Source organism: Strongylocentrotus purpuratus, unplaced genomic scaffold (assembly GCF_000002235.5).
Source record: "Strongylocentrotus purpuratus isolate Spur 01 unplaced genomic scaffold, Spur_5.0 spur5_scaffold_19, whole genome shotgun sequence".
Classification (NCBI taxonomy): Eukaryota; Metazoa; Echinodermata; class Echinoidea; order Camarodonta; family Strongylocentrotidae; genus Strongylocentrotus; species Strongylocentrotus purpuratus.
Genome location: NW_022145604.1, coordinates 17650069 through 17668557, shown reverse-complemented (window position 1 = coordinate 17668557; position 18489 = coordinate 17650069). Strand labels below are relative to the sequence as shown.

General features: G+C 36.8%; 1 protein-coding gene across 1 annotated transcript in view; it reads right to left on the bottom strand.

The window, feature by feature from the left end:
- LOC105439546 (GATOR complex protein MIOS) overlaps positions 1-17865 on the bottom strand; it is a 35341-nt gene extending 17476 nt beyond the window's left edge. The window contains exons 1-11 of the mRNA XM_030990457.1: positions 17777-17865; positions 13444-13647; positions 12447-12556; positions 11650-11841; positions 9432-9501; positions 5775-5846; positions 4490-4591; positions 3469-3605; positions 1786-1909; positions 1274-1309; positions 217-341 (exon numbers count right to left, since the gene is read on the bottom strand). Of these exons, the coding sequence (XP_030846317.1) occupies positions 217-341; positions 1274-1309; positions 1786-1909; positions 3469-3605; positions 4490-4591; positions 5775-5846; positions 9432-9501; positions 11650-11841; positions 12447-12556; positions 13444-13585 (1110 nt within the window). The 5' untranslated portion in view covers positions 13586-13647; positions 17777-17865. The remainder of the gene's footprint in view (positions 1-216; positions 342-1273; positions 1310-1785; positions 1910-3468; positions 3606-4489; positions 4592-5774; positions 5847-9431; positions 9502-11649; positions 11842-12446; positions 12557-13443; positions 13648-17776) is intronic.
- Between the last annotated feature and the right edge of the window lie 624 nt (positions 17866-18489).

Below are 18489 nucleotides of genomic sequence, written 5' to 3'. Positions count from 1 at the left end.
AAGGGAAATGAAAAATGTGGTCTTTATAGACAGGTGGTCTTTCCATACAGGTGATCGCTTGTTGAAGACCTAGTGGCAGCAAAGGAGAAGGCTCTTCAGTGTGCAAAAGTCTGGCAAAACATTTGAGATCAGATGATGGACACAAAAGGAAACTGATTCTACTTCCTGGTAAAAGTTGCTGTAAAAAATTCAACAGTGGATTATAAAAAAGCTCACCAGTGATATGGCATCATAGATTGTAAGATCCTGCATAGCGCCCCCTGGTGACAGAGCAAGCATTCTATTCTCCTGGTTGGGATGCCAAGCAAAGATGGCTACCTGATGCTGGTTTAGATAGTTGGCTATTTAAATACGCCAACAACAAAAGAAAGAAATACATAAATAAAAGAAAATAAATCGACTGAGAGTCTGAAGTTCTCATTGAACTCCCTCCCCCGACAAAAAAAACCAAAACACCTGACAATGTTGAAATCGAAAAAAATATTGCTAGTGATATTCTTTTGTCTCCCCATGTATGGTCAACAAGGGATCTAAAAGATGACATCCGCAATGAGTAATATATTTAGGAATGTTGAAATCATTCACAGGAATAAATCTAACTAGAATGTGTTTTGATTTTAGAGACAGTCTATATTTTTTCCACTATGAAACAGGATCAGAATCAAAGATTTTTCAAAGGTTTCTTCCCATACACAGTATTTTATGCCCACTTTCACAGTAAAAAAAGAAGAAGATTTAAACTATATTTAACTCTTGAAAGGTTCTCTATGATAAAAACAGCAATCGTCAAGTAACATCCTCGTTAAGTAACCATAATAATGAAAACATGTATTATTTGTACTACATATGCCACATAAAATACTAAACATAATGCGCCTGATATAACTTTCCAACTATTTGTATGCTGGTAACAGATTTTTAGCGAAGTAAAGGTTTCAAAGAAGAGATGTTTACACCACATGGAACATGAGATACCAATAAACATAGGAATAGTTCAAACTGCCCAAACCGCTTCATTTGGACAAAGAAAACTGTCAACAATATTCATGAATAGTGCCGTTAGAAGTCATGGAATACACCAAGATTCACAGTGAAATAAGGAAGCATAATAAAACAGACTTGTCCCACAAAATTGTTGATATATACCTTTGGTGTTACAGCAGGTGCTTAATTTATTAAATACTAAAGCCAGACATTACCCAAGATGAATTCCATAAGAAATACTAAATGAAAATGACTAGTTTATAGAGGTCTATGTTTATTGAACACTTACGTTTGACATGCTTTTCAGTGTATTCCACTTCTTGACCTAAAATAATGAGAAAGAAAGAATGCTTAAACTTCCCAACATTTTTACTTGAATTCCGCTTCCATTGATTAAAACTGGAAATAATATTAATTGTTAAAACCCTGAATGTTAGAATCATGCATGTGTGATTAGAATTAAACTCCTTTCAATAGGCCATTTTATGTTAAGTCATCAAATTTTAATATGCACAGATCTTTGTTAAGTGCAAGGTTGTTACAAATAATTTCATTCGCCTGTAACACATAATTGTACTTCAATAGTCAGATTTGCGAATTGCATACACTACATGTTGTTAGGTAGGACAAGCCATAATGTTTGTCCTACCTAGCAATAATCAATGTACGCAATATTAGACATAAAGCAATGGATGACAAGAGCAAGAAAGACAACTAATAAAATGTTATACAAATATACAGGTGAAGAAAAATGAAGCCTATGAAGGAAATCAAATAAGATTTTAAGAGAGGATATCTTACCAACATGTTGTATGTTGTAGAGTTTGATGACATTGCTCTGCTTGGTTAGACAAGCTAAGGTGCCGTATCGAGTTGGACTCCACCCGAGCTTGACCACGCCCCTTGCTTCACGGAAGCTGAGTACCTATACAGCACAGTCTGCAGTTAAGATAATAACATTCATCTCCCTCTCAATAGTCTAACTTAGAGTTAAGTTCAACTTACAATCTTTCTCTCACTTTAATCCCAACATATCACATACTTTAGGCATCCCCTTGGGGCAAGTCGATTTTTTCACTCTCGCAAACAATGCCTCCTGTTCATCCATGCGTGAACACATACCACACAAAAATGATACCAAATGATTTTGGGGATAAAACGTTTTTTCATAAGATGTATAATAATAATAATACATGATTTTTTAAATAATTAGCAATTTTCTAAGTGTAAACTTTTTGTTGACTCACACGGTATACTCTATAGTCTATTAGACTATAGTCTAAAGTCTGTATGAAACTTATAAGTTAGGTTAACAGTTAAGATCTATCGGTACAGATGGTTCATATCTCTCTGGGAGTTTTTTCCAGATTAATGTTAGGGCTCTAACTGCCTTTATGTCAAACTAGATCTAACTTTACAGCAAGCGTTTAAGTGAGTACAATTAACATCTAAGTCTTCCCTAGTAGTCTGGATCCTAGTACAGTTTGATAATCTAGCATGATTTTTAGGATTTATTTAGTTTTTTGATGGGGGATATAATAAGCAAATAACAACCGTTGGTGAAGGTGATGGGACAAACTATCACTTCTGAGGCGATCTGGATGTAGCTACATGTATCTTTCCGAAGTGAAGCTGAGGAAAGATAGCGTATACATTCTGATCAACGAGGAAGTGATAGTTTGCCATCGCCTGAAACCAAAAGGTGATTATTTGCTTTATATTCCACATCTAAAACAATTTAACTAAAAAAAGAAAAGGACGTGTTTGCATCTACATAAAAGACACCTTGCCCAAATGCACACCAAAAAAGTTAAACAGTAGTTTAACCCAACCCCTTGAGGGTACGGTGCGCGCATGTGTTTGTTTTAATTGCGCTCATTGGTAATGCACGCTTAATTACGCCTGTTTTAGTGCGCTTTTGGATAATCTTCAGTGAAAGTGCGTTGCCCTTTGTAGATAGTACCTCTATCTTCAGTGAAAGTGCATTGCACTGTGTAGATAGTAGTACTATCTACATAGTGTAACAAACTTTTTGTTTTTCCCATCAATAATGGGCGATCTATCTTTCATCACGTGATTTACTTTTGACCAATCGTAGAGCAAGATTCTTAGTATGTGGAACATAAAAACAAATAAATGGCCTTTGCTCAAGAATCTAGTTGAATCTATGGGGTCAGTCTCATCGATTACAGTAAATTTCCCTTTTGACTACTAGCTGCCCCTTGAGGAAATAGGCCACTGACCCCAACCTAGATTCAACTAGATTTTCTCAGGCCCTGTATATTATTATCATTATTAAAGAGTAGTTACCATTATTTAAAATATAAAAAAAATCAATAAAAAAAAAAAAAAAAAAAAAAAAAAAATACATGTACATGTATCGTTACCATCATCCCTATGTTCATTATCATTATCGCTACCACTACCATCATCATCATCATCATCTTAATCATAAAAACGATGAACATTCTCATGAAAGGATACTGGTTTTTCAAAATGGCGCAGATCCCAGATCATGGTCTGGTCTTCAAAGAATGAGGCTAGCCGATGTTCATAAAGTGGGTCTGCAGAGATTCCATACACTGCCTTGGTGATGGCACTGCTTTTGTGCTTTGAGGGATCTGAAGAAGAGCAGAAAACAAGAGACCATTACACAGTTTCATGAAATGCTATAAGATCCTTCCAACTAAGGATCCAAAATACAACTTTATATCAATGAAAAGCTGAATTTCATTTCATTTCATTTCATTTCATTTATTTTCCATTAAAATTCAAAGTAAAATACATTGCAAACTCGGAAGGACCCCAAGAAAAGCAAAGCTTGTGAGAATGGGGCCCTGTACAAAAATAAACATACAAGCAAATTATTATAACAAATATTGTAAAACTCATTCATTCACATGCACACAGACACACCAACACACACCGCAGGCAGAACATTGTACAGAAAAATCTACACAGTGCACATCATGTGTTTAAACAATAACTGTTTACATGAATATTTGAACTTTTTGAGAATGAACGTAGAATACATATAAAAAAGGAATAACAAATATTTTCCCTTTCAGTATTGAACTATGCAAAACTGTAGAAATACGGTATGGTACACATACGTTGCATACCTATGGCGATTATTTGCCTGTCGTTATACCTCAAAGTTAGTGTTGTTATCTAGACATTAGATTCCGTCTCGGAACCGTTCCATAAACTTTTAATTCTCAAAACAGGATGTGTATGTAAGGCCAATTGCCTCCACAACTACACCTATAGCCCTCAAATCATCAAAGCTGGAACACCAGCGGCCTGGCTAGCTCACTATCCAGTATCAAACAATTTTGTACAGCTGTCGAAAAACCACTTAAGGGAAATATAATGAAAAATGCTGAAATATTGATAAATAATGCCTCCCTATTCAAATATGAACGGTGGTCAGAGAAAATCGCTAACCGATGCACGCCAGCAATATTACGGCATTTGCCGAATATGAACACAGCTAAAGGCTTACCTCTGATGTCATAGAGCCTTAGATTCTTCTGACCTTGTCCCACCATGAGGTTGCAGGGCTGGTGTAGTAGCCAGGCCATGGAATGCAGGGCATCACTGTATACTATACACAGAAATTGTGGAAAAATAATCATTCATTTGGTGTTAGACATGTACTTGCTTGAAGCAAAACACATGTTATTAGTGCTTTTTTGTCAAATCAAAGACAATGACTGTGTATTATCTCCCTTGTGGGATAAGCATTCCATATTTTTAAGGTTAAATGATAATAATATTTATAGTAAAATTAATAAAGTACTTGATTCTAATAGTTGTATAAAGTGCTGTGCATACTATAATTACCCCTGCATTAGCCGAGCTACTCTCATTAGGGGCTCTGTCATTCTGGGAATTTCTTCCCAGCAGGTACCCATTTACATCACCTGGGTGGAGAGTGGCACATGTAGATTAATGTCCTGCCAAAGGACATTAGTGAACTGCTAACCATGTGATCCACAGTCTGGTGATGTATTCTATAGACCATGACACCTCTACAACTTGAGTTTGGCTCAGTAATGTTTGATTCAGAACCCCCTCCCCCCATATACCACATGCATGAAAAGAAAGGGCAAGACATTCTGCATATACATCGTTTCCGTTTTTGTGTCAAGTCCATATTGCATTTGATACTTGGATTTAAAAAAGAAGACAAATAAGCTTTAAAATCCTGAAATTGGAAACACATTGAGAGATTCAAAATCATTGTCTTTCTATCAAAATTGGTCATTTTGTGACTCTGTATGTACATGTATATTGTTTTCGGAGACATTGCATTAGGTATTAAAAGAAAAATATTACTGTTGCCAATTTGAAAATCAAGAAAAACAAGGACAACATGTTTGAACATTTAAAAACACCAAAAAATTCAACATTTTACAAGTCTGTCGTGCATGTCCAGCATAGGCCCGCACCCTCCAGCATCCCTTCTCTGGCTGCCAAGACCAGATGTAAAAACACGTGAATTTTACCTTTTTGGGGGTTGGGTTTTTTTTTAATTTTTTTAAATTTTCGAGGACCCCCCCCCCTAAAAAAAAGTGCTCACTACCCCCCACCCCCCTCCCCTCCCACTGAGCGAAGTTTCGGCCGGCGCAATTTTCAAATTTTCGGGAGCAAAAAAAAAAAAGTTGGCCCCCCCCCCCCCCCCCCCCCCCCCCCCCAAGAAATCCTGGATCCGGTGTGGCCAAGACTCCCCAAATTGGAACGCTGGATGCGCAGTGTGAGTAGGGCATTACTTCGATAGAACTTACCTAATTCTGTTACCCCTCTGGTATCTCTTTCACTTCCAACTGACAAAGGCCTAGATTGCCCTCCTCCACCTCCTACAAGGGAATATAACCAGCCACACAACACATTAGGTATTATCATTTTTGTCTTCTCTTTTTCCCTCTAATGAGGTGTTTATTCAATATTCAAACAAAAATATAATTTTACTTACAATTTAGCAAAACAATGAAACATCAATAATACACACAATATTTGTTCAGATCTAAATAAATAAGCACATTTGCAGGAAATTTCATATTTTGTACTTTCAAATGCTCATTTATTTTTATTCTGTTAGTCATTTCTCTCTTAAATAAATCAAATTCAAATCTCTATTATCATATCCATACTTATTACGAAAAATAATCCTTTTATAAATAAGGTATAATAATAATAAATAATGTTAATATGTCTTGTTTACCCAGGGTAGCCTCATCAGTATTCATACTGTTCTCCCTGAGGGCCCTGCAATCATATCATTACACCGGCTTTAGCCGAGCTCCCATGAAAAGGTGCTCGAGCATTCAAGGGATTTTCCTACTACCGGTTTAATACCCATTTACCTCGCCTGGGTGGAGTATGGCAAATGAAGATTAATATCTTGCCAAAATACATTGATGCACATATATATGTATATCAATGTCTATCCTTTAAACTTAGTGTAGCGCTACACCCAATGCTATGTAGGTCCAATGTTACCAGGACGATAGGTCACATCTTTCAGTGCTGATATAGAGTCAAATATTTCAGGACAAAGATAAGCTTGACTTCCTTTTTTCAAATTTAAAGAGGTTCACTGTAATGGAAGAACGTTAGTATCATATGAAGGCATATGAATATGAATACAAACTAGAACTGAAAAAGATAATACCGCAAGGATGCACTGAAGGCTAATGGAGATGAGGTGAACAGAAGCTTAGATGGATCAACGCCCAACTGAATAAGACAGTTAACAGGTCTATCACTTGTCTTGGTCCATCATATTGGAGGGAGAACGAGAACCAGAGGCGGGAAAGGGAGAGGGTGAGAGAGTAGACAAAGAGAGGCAGAGACAGAGGGAGGCAGAGCAAGAGAGGGAGAAGGAGACAGAGATAGGGAGAGGGTGATAGAACTGTTCACTTTGGAGAACCATCACCAACAGGGGCACGAAGGGTCAGTCACGACTCAAGACCTATTTCCTATCCTCAAACTTGCCAAACTTGTTTGAACTTGGGGAAACCATAAGGCTTAAAGGCATCGTTTAACAATGTTAAATCTGAGATGCACGGCCCTACGTGTTTTCTGTGAAAAAAAAAGTTAAAATCTTAGAGTGACCTGTTTTACCATACTTTTCTTCCCCAATATATTGTAGTGTTATGAATACCGTTAGGAAAAAACAAAAATTTGGTTTCGATTTCCAATCTTAAATATCTTAATGATCAGACAGGCGATCGGCTTGTAAAAAATCATGGGGGTCCTGATTGACCTAAAGGTTTATCATTATCATTGCAGCATGAGCTAAATCCATAATCTGAGACAAAGTTACCGGATCCCTTTAAAACTTCCTTCCTCATACATGCAGGAGAGTTGAGTATGAACCAGCCCTGGTTACAAAATGGCACTGCCCACTGCCCATCAAACCTCTTCACAAGTTTTGAAGTTGTCATCAGTCAAACACAAATTGGCAACACTGTGACGTATTATACAAATAACCAACGGCCCAGCGTTCGTTAGTGGTGAATGCAATGAAACAGAGTGTACACTGCTGTACATTACACACAACAGGGTCAAGTGGGTTATTTGTTTTATAAAATAGCGACACATGAAAATCAAAACAAACAAAAGTCTAGATCTAACCTTAGATTCCAGGAGAACGGTTATGTTGGTTCTAGAAAATTATACGATAAGACCTTGCTACTTACTCTACACGTACGCTGCGCTGGATATTGATCTTTTAGTGTGCAATATCACTTTTGACAGCGCTTTTTTGTCACGATCGTGCATGCACCAAACATGGGTGCATGTCATGTGACATGTTTTGACCAATCACGATGCTTAAAATACTAGAGCTATTTTATAAATTATTTTAACTCCTCTCTTATAAGCTCTGTATTGACAATTTTAATAAACTTTTATTTTCTTAGTTATTGATGAGTGAATAGATTTGTTTCATACAGGGGTTGTATAAAAACATTAACATATTTGCAATAACTATATTAAGGGGGGAATGCATGATTAAACAATTTCTTAAGGGAAAATATAAATTTTTGTTAAGTTTTTTTCATACAAGGCAAATGGTAGGTGACCTCACAAAATAGGTCACACAGTTGCCAAATTTTGTTTGACGGATTGCACCTTCAAAAAATTCATAACTTTCTTATTTCTAATTGGGTTTTGCTCAGACTTTCACTGACCCGTTTTTCATATTTTCTGCCTCTAATAAAACCAACTTAATTTTAGAGTGGACTTCCATTACAAAAAAAATCTTTAAAATGACATCATAAGGAATTAAGGATAGAATTATTCAAGATGATGCATTGGCCTGCATCCTGTAACTAAATGTCTGAAGCCTACTCTTTTCTGCTGGTATTAACATCTGGAGCCATATCAGCTGAACCTGAACAACCCCAAAACCCTATTAGAGATACATACCGGGATACACATGTATGTAACAAATCCATTTAAATATTCAAGTGTAACATAATATAGGCGCATTATGCAGGTGAATGTTTTTCTTTTCTTTCCTTTAGTTGATATTGCTATAAAAATAGTACTCAAAATTTGATAGCATGTAGTGAATTTCAGATTGTATATCCCTGTGAACTTCCAAAGAGCTTTGGAAATCATATACCAGTACTTTGTACCGGCTATTAGCAGTATCTCCTGTAAATGCTATTCGTTTCAATTTATACTTGTATATCAAGCGTACATGTATGTAACCTTGCTATCTTGAAAATGATGTTCTAATTCTATCATTTCAAAATGATATCCTGAAGTGTGTTAAACTTATTTGTATTTTGCCTTCTTTCTTGCAATGACTTGATAGATGTGAATATGCCCACAATTATACAATTTTCTCACAACTGCGCCGGGAGAGTCAATGTTGACAGACATGGCGTATTACAAATGTTCACTATTATTGTTCATTATATACATGTACCTCTCTTTAATATGTTGAATAAATCTAGTCATCTGATTGGTTGAAATTGGAGTCGTGATTTTAGCCATGCCTGCCTATGGGTCAATAGTTTTTAAAAAGATGCCCATTGCCCCGGGTAACGGGCCGCATAAATAAATTTTGCTGAGATCCCCATTGGTTTCAGTGTAAAAAGTTTCTTTGTGCGAGCCCGGATACAAAATACAGTGAAGTGTGCGTGCAATTCCCGAATGCAGATCCTAACATTGAGGCAACTTTCCAGCGAAGATTTACAAACAGTGTCTCAGATTTTCTGCGATGTTTTATTAAACCAGTCTTTACTCAAGAAAAGGATAAGGTAAGAATTCTTTGTAGATTAGTTTGTGAATTTGGTATATAAAAGATATATGGCCTGCTTGAATATATTCAAAGCATAGCTGTTTCTATACTGGCTCTCGGATTGAGCCTATAGAAACAGCGATGCCTCTCATAAGAGTCAACATATCTATACTGTTATTACACTCACCGCCTCTCACATTGATGTCATAGATCGATAGACTGCAGTCTGTTCTGTACTTGTCAAAACTAACAGCCAACTGAAAGAAAATTATACAGAAAAGTACATAGCACACAATTATTAAAAAGCTTTGAAAATCACTTTACGCAATAGACCGGGTTACCATCATATATTCAAAGTTATGGACGTTTCTTTCCATGAGGACCTGGTGACAGGCTATTCCATTAACCTGTTAAATAACAATGAATGAACTAAAATACTTGGAATCCAGTCTGCATACATTACTTGTTGCTATGTCAGGAAAGCATCAGGCAAGCTTTCAGGTTGTCAGGAACAACCTTTTAGTAATAAGATTGCATAAACTTTGAATATGGTAGTAAACTGTATATCATTTGAGGACTAACATTTTTTAGAAAATTTGAAAATATATTTTTTTTCTCACATCAACATCGGAGACGGGAAGATTACAAGAAAAAAAAAAAACACATGGAGGAAATCATACAGGATATATGTTAACAACAACCCCATTAAAAAATAATAATATACATAGCCTTAATGTATAAATGGTGCAAACATTGATTAAATCTAGTCTCTCCTTCCTTGTGTCATATTGACAGTGACAGATACAAGGTATACTTTATCTACGCAACAGGGGAAAAAATGTGCTCAAATTTGTGCAGGTGCCAAAGGATGCCCTGCTCCAATATGGATGTCACAGTTAATATTTATGAAATGGGTTCAAGAAGGTGGCCAATGAGAAACGTCAAAATGGATCATGTGACCGTGCATTATTTGTTACTATCTGCACGGTACCATCTGCATGGGATGCATTTGGGTGATAACAACCGTGGATGAAGGTCGCAAGGAGACATCTTCTCCTTATGGCCTTGCTAAGTAAGATTGTTGACCCATTTTATAAAACAAATAATACACAGGTTTTCGTTTATGACGTTATGGCGATGCAGCGCTATTCGGGTATTCACAATGGCACAAAATACACTCGGCTAGGTCTCATGAATTTTATTGCACCATAGTGAATACCCTCATGCACTGCATTAACCATAACGCACTCACACCTGTGTATTATTTGTATACTATACTAGTCAAGACTACAAGCAAGCTGAAATTATGCCCAAATTCATGACAAACTGAATGTTTTCTATGTACCCGGTATAGAATACACTGATATAAAATTTATGCCCCCTCTATACGATCGATATCAAAAGATACAGGCCTCAACAGAAATGATACCATGTGGAAATGGTACTTGCTGATTCTGTATGCAAATCAAAGAGGATGATAATCAAGACAAATCATGTTAAAAAACCCAATTTCAATACAGAGGAGGCGCGATAGCTCAGTCGGTAGAGCAGTGGTCTCGTTATCCGGTGACCCGGGTTCGAAACCAAGGCTTATGCCCTTTTGTAAGGCATTAATCCTCATTACCAGGTCTCTCGGAGAGGACCTTAAGCCGTCTGTCCTCTGGTTGCTTTAATACTTACAAGCATTTATGCTTTCTTAGCAGTCGGGTAAATCAACCACCACTACACAGTATGATATCAAAAGATACAGGCCTCAACAGAAATGATACCATGTAAAAATGGTACTGAATCTGTATGCCATGCAAGTAGGATGATAATCAAGACAAATCTTATAAAAAAAAAAATTCAACACACAATCCACTACCTGAAAACAGTTTCCCCTGTATTATTGTTCTAACAAGCCAAGCTTATACAGAGCCTATAATAAGTAATGCTGTGGTCCATGCACAACATTACTTATCATAGGCTCTGTATAAGCTTGGCTTGTTAGAACTCATGTGAGTAATGTGCCGCGGGATTCCATATCCACGAACAGAGCAACAAGACCAAACTCTGTTATTATTAGGATCTCTGTCCAGTAGTGCCGTGTTTTTGCCATCAAACTAAATTGACCAAATCAATTGAATCATAATATATATATATATATATATATATATTCTTTTTTTCTTTCCCCATAACATGAGAGTAATTTTAATAGTTTCATACTTTTAATTTAATGTAATGTTAATTGTTATTGTACAATTGTTTTAAATGGGGGCATGCTACAAGAGTCCTATCTCGCACCCTGGGGCAACGTGTCTGACACGGCCGGTTGTAGCATCTACTTCAAAGATCAAGATACATTAATCTTGCTCTAAGGAGACACGAACGAGCAAAATGCTGCCAAGCCATCGGATATTACTTACCAACTTTGAGTCGACAGCATTCCATGCCAGGCTGGTACATAGTCTGGAATGCTTGGGAGGGAATTCTGCTCCGATGAGATTAGTAGGATCTGTCTGCGGATCTGATACAAACGAAGTGAGCAACACCTTTCCTGTAGAGAGACCAAGACCAAGCAGGTTCTCTGGTACTGCCTTCGGGTAACAGGCAAAACACTGCACAATCATAACAGAGAAGGACAAACAAAATTCCATGTTAGGTGAGAATATTTTGCCCAAAAGAGCTATGGTAAAAAAAAAGAGCACTTTTTAAAGAGGGAAAATGCACAAATTACTTTGGAAAGCAGATGGAAAGGGGAGAAAGAAAGAGACACAGAGAAGAAGGAAACCTTGGTTTAGGTAAATACAAAACAGAAGAGGAGAATAGAAGGTGAGAATGATTAAAGTTGAAACAAACAGGAAAATGAGACAGAATGGTAAGAGATGAGAGTGTTGAAGATAACCCCCCCAAAAGAGTTTAGTATAATTATCTGAATAAAATGATATACTCTATACCATCAACTTTGCTATACACTTTTCTGAAAGCAAGTTTAGAAGGGACAATTACCATTACCGGTAAAGATTATTTGCATCAAATCACCCCTAAAGCTATTAGACATACAAGTGGTTTAAAAACAAAAGAACATTAGGGGGAAAGATGATTCCATATGAATTTTCACTGATAAGTTTTCTCACGTTTCACTTCGTTGTGTGTGCGCGTACGATTGACTTACCGTAACCGTTTTACTCTTGTCGTTCGTGTTTTATATTATGAACCTTACTTTTATTCTCTGAACTTCGTCTTTGTTGTTCGTAAAGAGATCCGACTTGGAGAATTGAAGGCGTGCAAATCCTGTTTCAGAAACCTGCCGACCTGATGGTTTAGAAGATCCTGCAAAAAGTGCATAAGTAAGTTTCATGTGAATAATCATGAAGACTTATATAAAGAGTCAAAACATTCCAGGCACCATCTAACAGACTCAAGTTTAATCATACCGGTACAGCCAAATTGTGACCTTCTTGTATTACAACGCATATCACATTATGATATAACATCTCTAAGGGCTTAATATAAAGGACTTTGAATATTATGAGAGGTAGATGCCTGCAATTAAAAGTCTTGATCTAACATAAGAGCATAAAAAGGAACATCTTTAAATGTAGCTTAATTCAATAATTACAGCATTCATAAAAATATGGACAATACTCTAATCAGTCTGGACACTGAAGGTATCATAAATCATGGAAGCATAGCGTTTGGCTGAGCCAAGACATTCAGTGCGAGAGTCTCATCCACAAAATTCATGACGATATGTTTAATGGCTTGTTTTACCCGACTGCTCGGAAATCTACTTGTAAGTAAGCAACCATGGGACTGACGGCTTTTAGTCCTCTCATGGTGTGAACTATAGCTTCTCGGTTGTCTTGAGAATGTTCTACGCCCCTAAACTTCATCTTAAGGCACAGCACTAATTCAAGATCACCTTCAGTGACAGTTTTCACCTTACCCATCAAAGCAGTCAATATTTGAAGAGTTTAATTCCAGAAGGAGCTAAATTCATTTTGTAACTTCAGAGAAAAGGGAATTTTTTTACCAGATTTTGTACAGGCGTCTATGGAAAAGTGATATTAGAAGGTTTTCATAATTGCTCCCGATAATTTTGTTGAAAGACGGGTTCTTAAGTGAACAGTGTTCTGATATCAATAACTCAATTTTCATCAAAAGTGGATTTAGCTCCTTTTGGAATTGATCTCTTCATTTGTACATCATCCTCTTACCATGTCCTGCTATGTCATAATTGGAGAGTGACTCCACAGCATACTGGTTGAATTCCACTTGATTTGTTCCAACCGACAGGGAGAAAAAGGTATCAGGATGCACCGGGGACCATTGAATATCCTGCGTCCACTTGCTTGTCATCTTGGTATCCAGAAAGTTACAGTGGCAGGTTACTACTCAGCATGACTACTAAGATGATAAAGCTGAGAAGATTTGTAATCGTTAAGTCGCTTCACACAAAAGTACTCTTGTATTAAAAATAATGGACTAGTTATCAAAAGTCATCAAACTGCTTCATCTAAAACTGCTCAAATAGACGCCCCCCCCCAAAAAAAAAAAAAAAATTCTTACAAATATGAGCACTAGCAGATCGACAAAGAGATATTGACAGATGTACATAATGATTACCAACCACTGGTTCAACAGGAACGACAGAAGATTAGATTGCCGATTTAAACAACAACAATTTCCTAACATTGGTGTTGGGCAAGTTGGAATTATTGTATTTAAATTACATTTGGAAGTCAGTGTGTCAGCGAACATGTCCAGTGTTGCTTACTGCTCCTTTTTAAACTATAAAATGTATTGCTTTTTTCATAAAATCCGTAAAGTTGGCAACGCGAAATCAGACGTTTTTATACGCCAGTTTTATCTGCGATTCCGGCCAGGATCAACACCATGAACCCCCGTCAACGTTTACAGGTACAGGATTCATGTACAAGGAGAAGAAAGCTCTGTCATTCATGTAAAGAAAATTCCAATTTTGTGTCATTTGTGAACCGATCTCACGTGTTGGATGACAAGAAAGAAGGATCCTTCAGGGTAAATTGAAGGTACTTTGCAAGGTTTATTGTGTGCAGGAATAGGTGATTATGTTCACATTTGTGTTTTTGATTACATGGCTCTTGCCATATCTATGGCTGTGGGCAGTTCAGTGCCAAGCCCAACAAAGGGCATCCAGATTTCTGCACCTGCGCAAGAGCATCATCTAGTGGTGCATGAATATGCCTAGTAATGAGCTTCGATCGTAACACTCACATCATACAAGTAGTAGATCTATTTTCAATTTTTATTCTGGCATAAAAATATTACTTTAGCTTTGGTCTTACTCCTACTTTTAGTTATACTAATAAAAAGGTCTTATATCAAAACACATTAGGCCAAATAACAAAAAATAATGTGTTTCTAGTCCGGACTTTAAAAAAAAAAGAGAAGGCAGGGCATTACTACCGGTATTTACTATTTTGCAATTTTTTTTGTTGCAATTTTTTCCAAGATGGCTGCCATGCTAATTATAGCTGACCAAGCCTATTTATTCACGGATATTGGGCTATGTGAATATACTGATGCAATACATGACAAAACAAATAAAAGTGACTTTGGCCTTAAATTACTCCTTTATTTTGTGGCTAGTGCTGCCCTCTATGGCCAAATACCTTAGTTGCAGTAGCAAAAATTGCCACTTAACTTCTTAATCTTATAGGCTTAACAGCGTGTCCACACACACACAAATTTATCCCAAAACTCTATAAAGAAACGTCGTATAAAGAATCATTGTATATAGCGAACAGGGCGTCCATACAAAAGAAACGTCGTTTAGCAAACAGGGCGTCCACACACACACACAGTAAGAAACATTGTATAAAGAAATGTATAAAGAAACTGATTTTGATGAGATCGGTTGACATGACAGCCGGCCGATCATGAAGTGCGGTCACGTGAAGCCCCGCCCATTTATACCGTTCTAGTTTGATCGTACGTCCACACACAAAACATTCTGTGATTCTTTATCGAGTTCTAGTTCAAAACGATGCCCAGACCTGCGTTTCATTATATGACGTATAGTTAGTAAGCGTACACACACACTATTTCATTGTATGGCTATTCTGAAACGGTATTCTATACCGTTTTAGGATAGTTATAACTATAAGATGAATTTTTTCTATGTGGACACGGTGTAGTTATTCTTAATCTTAATTTAAGCAGCTTTTAACTTAAATTAGGTTAAACCTAAAGTTTAAAGATAAAGTTGACTTACTTATATGAGTTATCCAATTTTTATCTCAGAACTGTGAAACGGTACATTCATGCATTTGAACTGGTAATCTATGACATGACCCGTCCGATATATTTCCGGGTCAACCTACCAAAACATAGCCCATGGCCAATCAGAGCACTCATTTAATATTGGGTTTATCAATATTTATATATCACTGGGTCAAGCCGGGCTGATTCGTACGTAGCTATTGGAGGTTCGAAAAAGAAAAAATTAATATTCATCAGCTAAAACCAAGATGACTGACAACGAATATGTCGACTACAAGACTTTCTCGAATTAATCATGTGAGCAAGCTATCGTAAGTCAAAGTAGATATTTCTGTGTTATTTTTTATCTTTAATAAAAATCAGTGTAATATATTGCAGCCAGAATGGATATATGAAGACGTACTAAAGAGTGAAAAACTTGTTGCATATATCTCATTCATTGCGGTCCAGCCGAACCGAACCAAATCCTCCCGTACAGTCCCCATACGACGATCTTCAGTCTATGTATAGAGGCAGTCAGAGGAGCCAGATGCGATCTAAGCGGAACAAACGTTGATATCAGAGACTGAAGATTTCGGTCTAGGTCTACTCTTCAGCAAAAATTATAACTCTGCATGTACCACTTTTTTGTCCATTCTGGACAAAACTTAGATGAATATACTGCCTATATTTTGGGGAACCGTATCTTTTGATAGAAATTCAGTGAGTTTTGAAATTTGAAATGTGTTCTTCTGAGTAGACTAGGCCTAGATTTTTCGAATGATCCAACCATAATGGTGAAAAACAATCCCAAAAGGAAATTGAAAAATCGTTTAGACACAAAATGGTGGCATAAAAATCAGGCCTCATTTTTATAATTTTAGGCTGTTCTTCTGAATGGAATTCATATTCGGACATCGCTAGAAATCAGCACTAGGTCTAGGGCACTCCAGCAAAGCATAGAGAGTCAATGCTAACGCGTATTGACCTCTAGCACTGCATGCTTGCTGTGAGGCAGGTATTATTATACCCATACACAAATATACACACCACACAAAATCGCATAGACTGTACACAATCATGTCGATGCAGCTGTAAGCAAAGTTTGACACTAGACTTACAATTTGAATTTTTAAATTATTCTTTTTAACATCAGTAAGTTAAAAAAAATGTATTTTACTGCTATTTAGGTGTCATCTATTGTCACTAAAGTACCGATTTTGAGTGAAATCAGTTGAGTTTTGTACAGTGGTGTTTGAAATGTTGACAAACATATAGACTTTTCCATGGGATTGACCGCAGTGACCTCAACCAATTCTTTCAATAACCTTTGAATGACAGAACATGTGGCCACAGCTTCAAACTATCGAAAGTTAGAGCCTTCACTTCTATCCGAATGGGATCGTTTTCACAGCGAGTCGTCAATTTATGGAATGCGCTTCCAGTTTATGTAATTGATAGCCCATCTGTAAACTCATTCAAATCCAACCTAGAAAAAGCATGGAGAGCTAAATTATAATATGACATGTACAACCCTAAAGAAATGTTTCCTTGCTATTGCATTGTCCGAAGCTCCGACGTAGGCGCAATCCCCAGTACATACAGACATTAATCCTGCTGCAGAGGGGCATATAAGTAATTATACTTGAAGCCCAACATCAAGGTAAATCAAGGTAAAGTTAAATCAAATCAAGGTAAATCAAAAGCCCAGCTTTTACTACACAGCCAGGATAGTGATGCTCCTATGTGTGGTCTAGAGTAGGGTCTATTGTCCAGAGCTGTAACTTGTCATATTTAGAATATGAAGGCATTTGAAGAGCCATGCTTTTCAGGGAACATTTTTTTCCTTGATGTTCTTCCACTCTTCCACACTTGCATAATATTAATAGCAATGAGAACGCTCAACCTTCTCTTCAACTTCAAGCCAGACCAGCTGCGCCAGGGCCAATATTTTGAGAAATCTGGTAAGTTTTGTACAGTGTCTGTGGTGTCTGTGTTGTATGAAATTGTTGAGAAACAACAATTGTTGAGAAACATGTTCATACTCATAATAGTATACTAATGCTCCTATTGCCAAAACAAAGTGAAGGTAAAAAAAGTAAAGATTAATAAATAATAGGCTCAACATTTGCTTTGACCCGACACCATTTACTACATGTGGGACCTTATCTGAATTTTAGCTGCGAGAATAACGTGATTTGATTTTGAAATCTATGGTCAGATCTACAATTTACAGGTGAAGGAGCGAAATAATTGACACCGAGCTATTAATAATATTCACACAAATTAAACAGTGAGTTTTCTTACCTCTAGATTAATAAATATTATAATACGATGTAGGCCTAGATCTACAGACTATCATAATTATCGGCATCACATTTGGGCTCCTTGTACTTGTAGTTTTGTAATCGAAACTAGCGACCAATAAGCGCCATGCATCGGCGACCAATACGTTTCGATCACGGAACTACTGCTGTACATACACGAAAAATCCTTATTGTCAGGTGTAATTTTATGCAAAATGCTAGTTTGTCAATAGTGGAAAAAACTCATTTTTGGCTCAGATTTGATATCCTTATGAAAAGATTTTACACCACATAGCTAGTCTTCTGGAAAAATGACTTGGGGATTCACAAGACATGCAGTCAGTCTTGTGGGCATTAAATTCTGACAACTTTTCTGAGGGTTCGATATAGAGAAAAACATTGTTGGTACATGACGGTCTTGTGGGCTGTCGATGTAATCCCTTCTAGATCAAAAACAGGAAATTAAAAAGTAATTCCCTTTCTTTCATTTTGTTGAAATATTTGACTTTGCCGTTTGCGAGATTTATAGCAAGCAGTCAGATGGAGAGATGGCGGGGAAGGGGCAACTGCCAACTTGCACATCACAAAGTATATATAGAAGAAGTCTATTTGTCTATTGCACTCAAAATTCTGCATTACTAAATTTGTCCCCAGACACTGGCCAAAATGAAGAAAAAAGTTATTATGAAAAAACAACAACAACAAACCCCACAC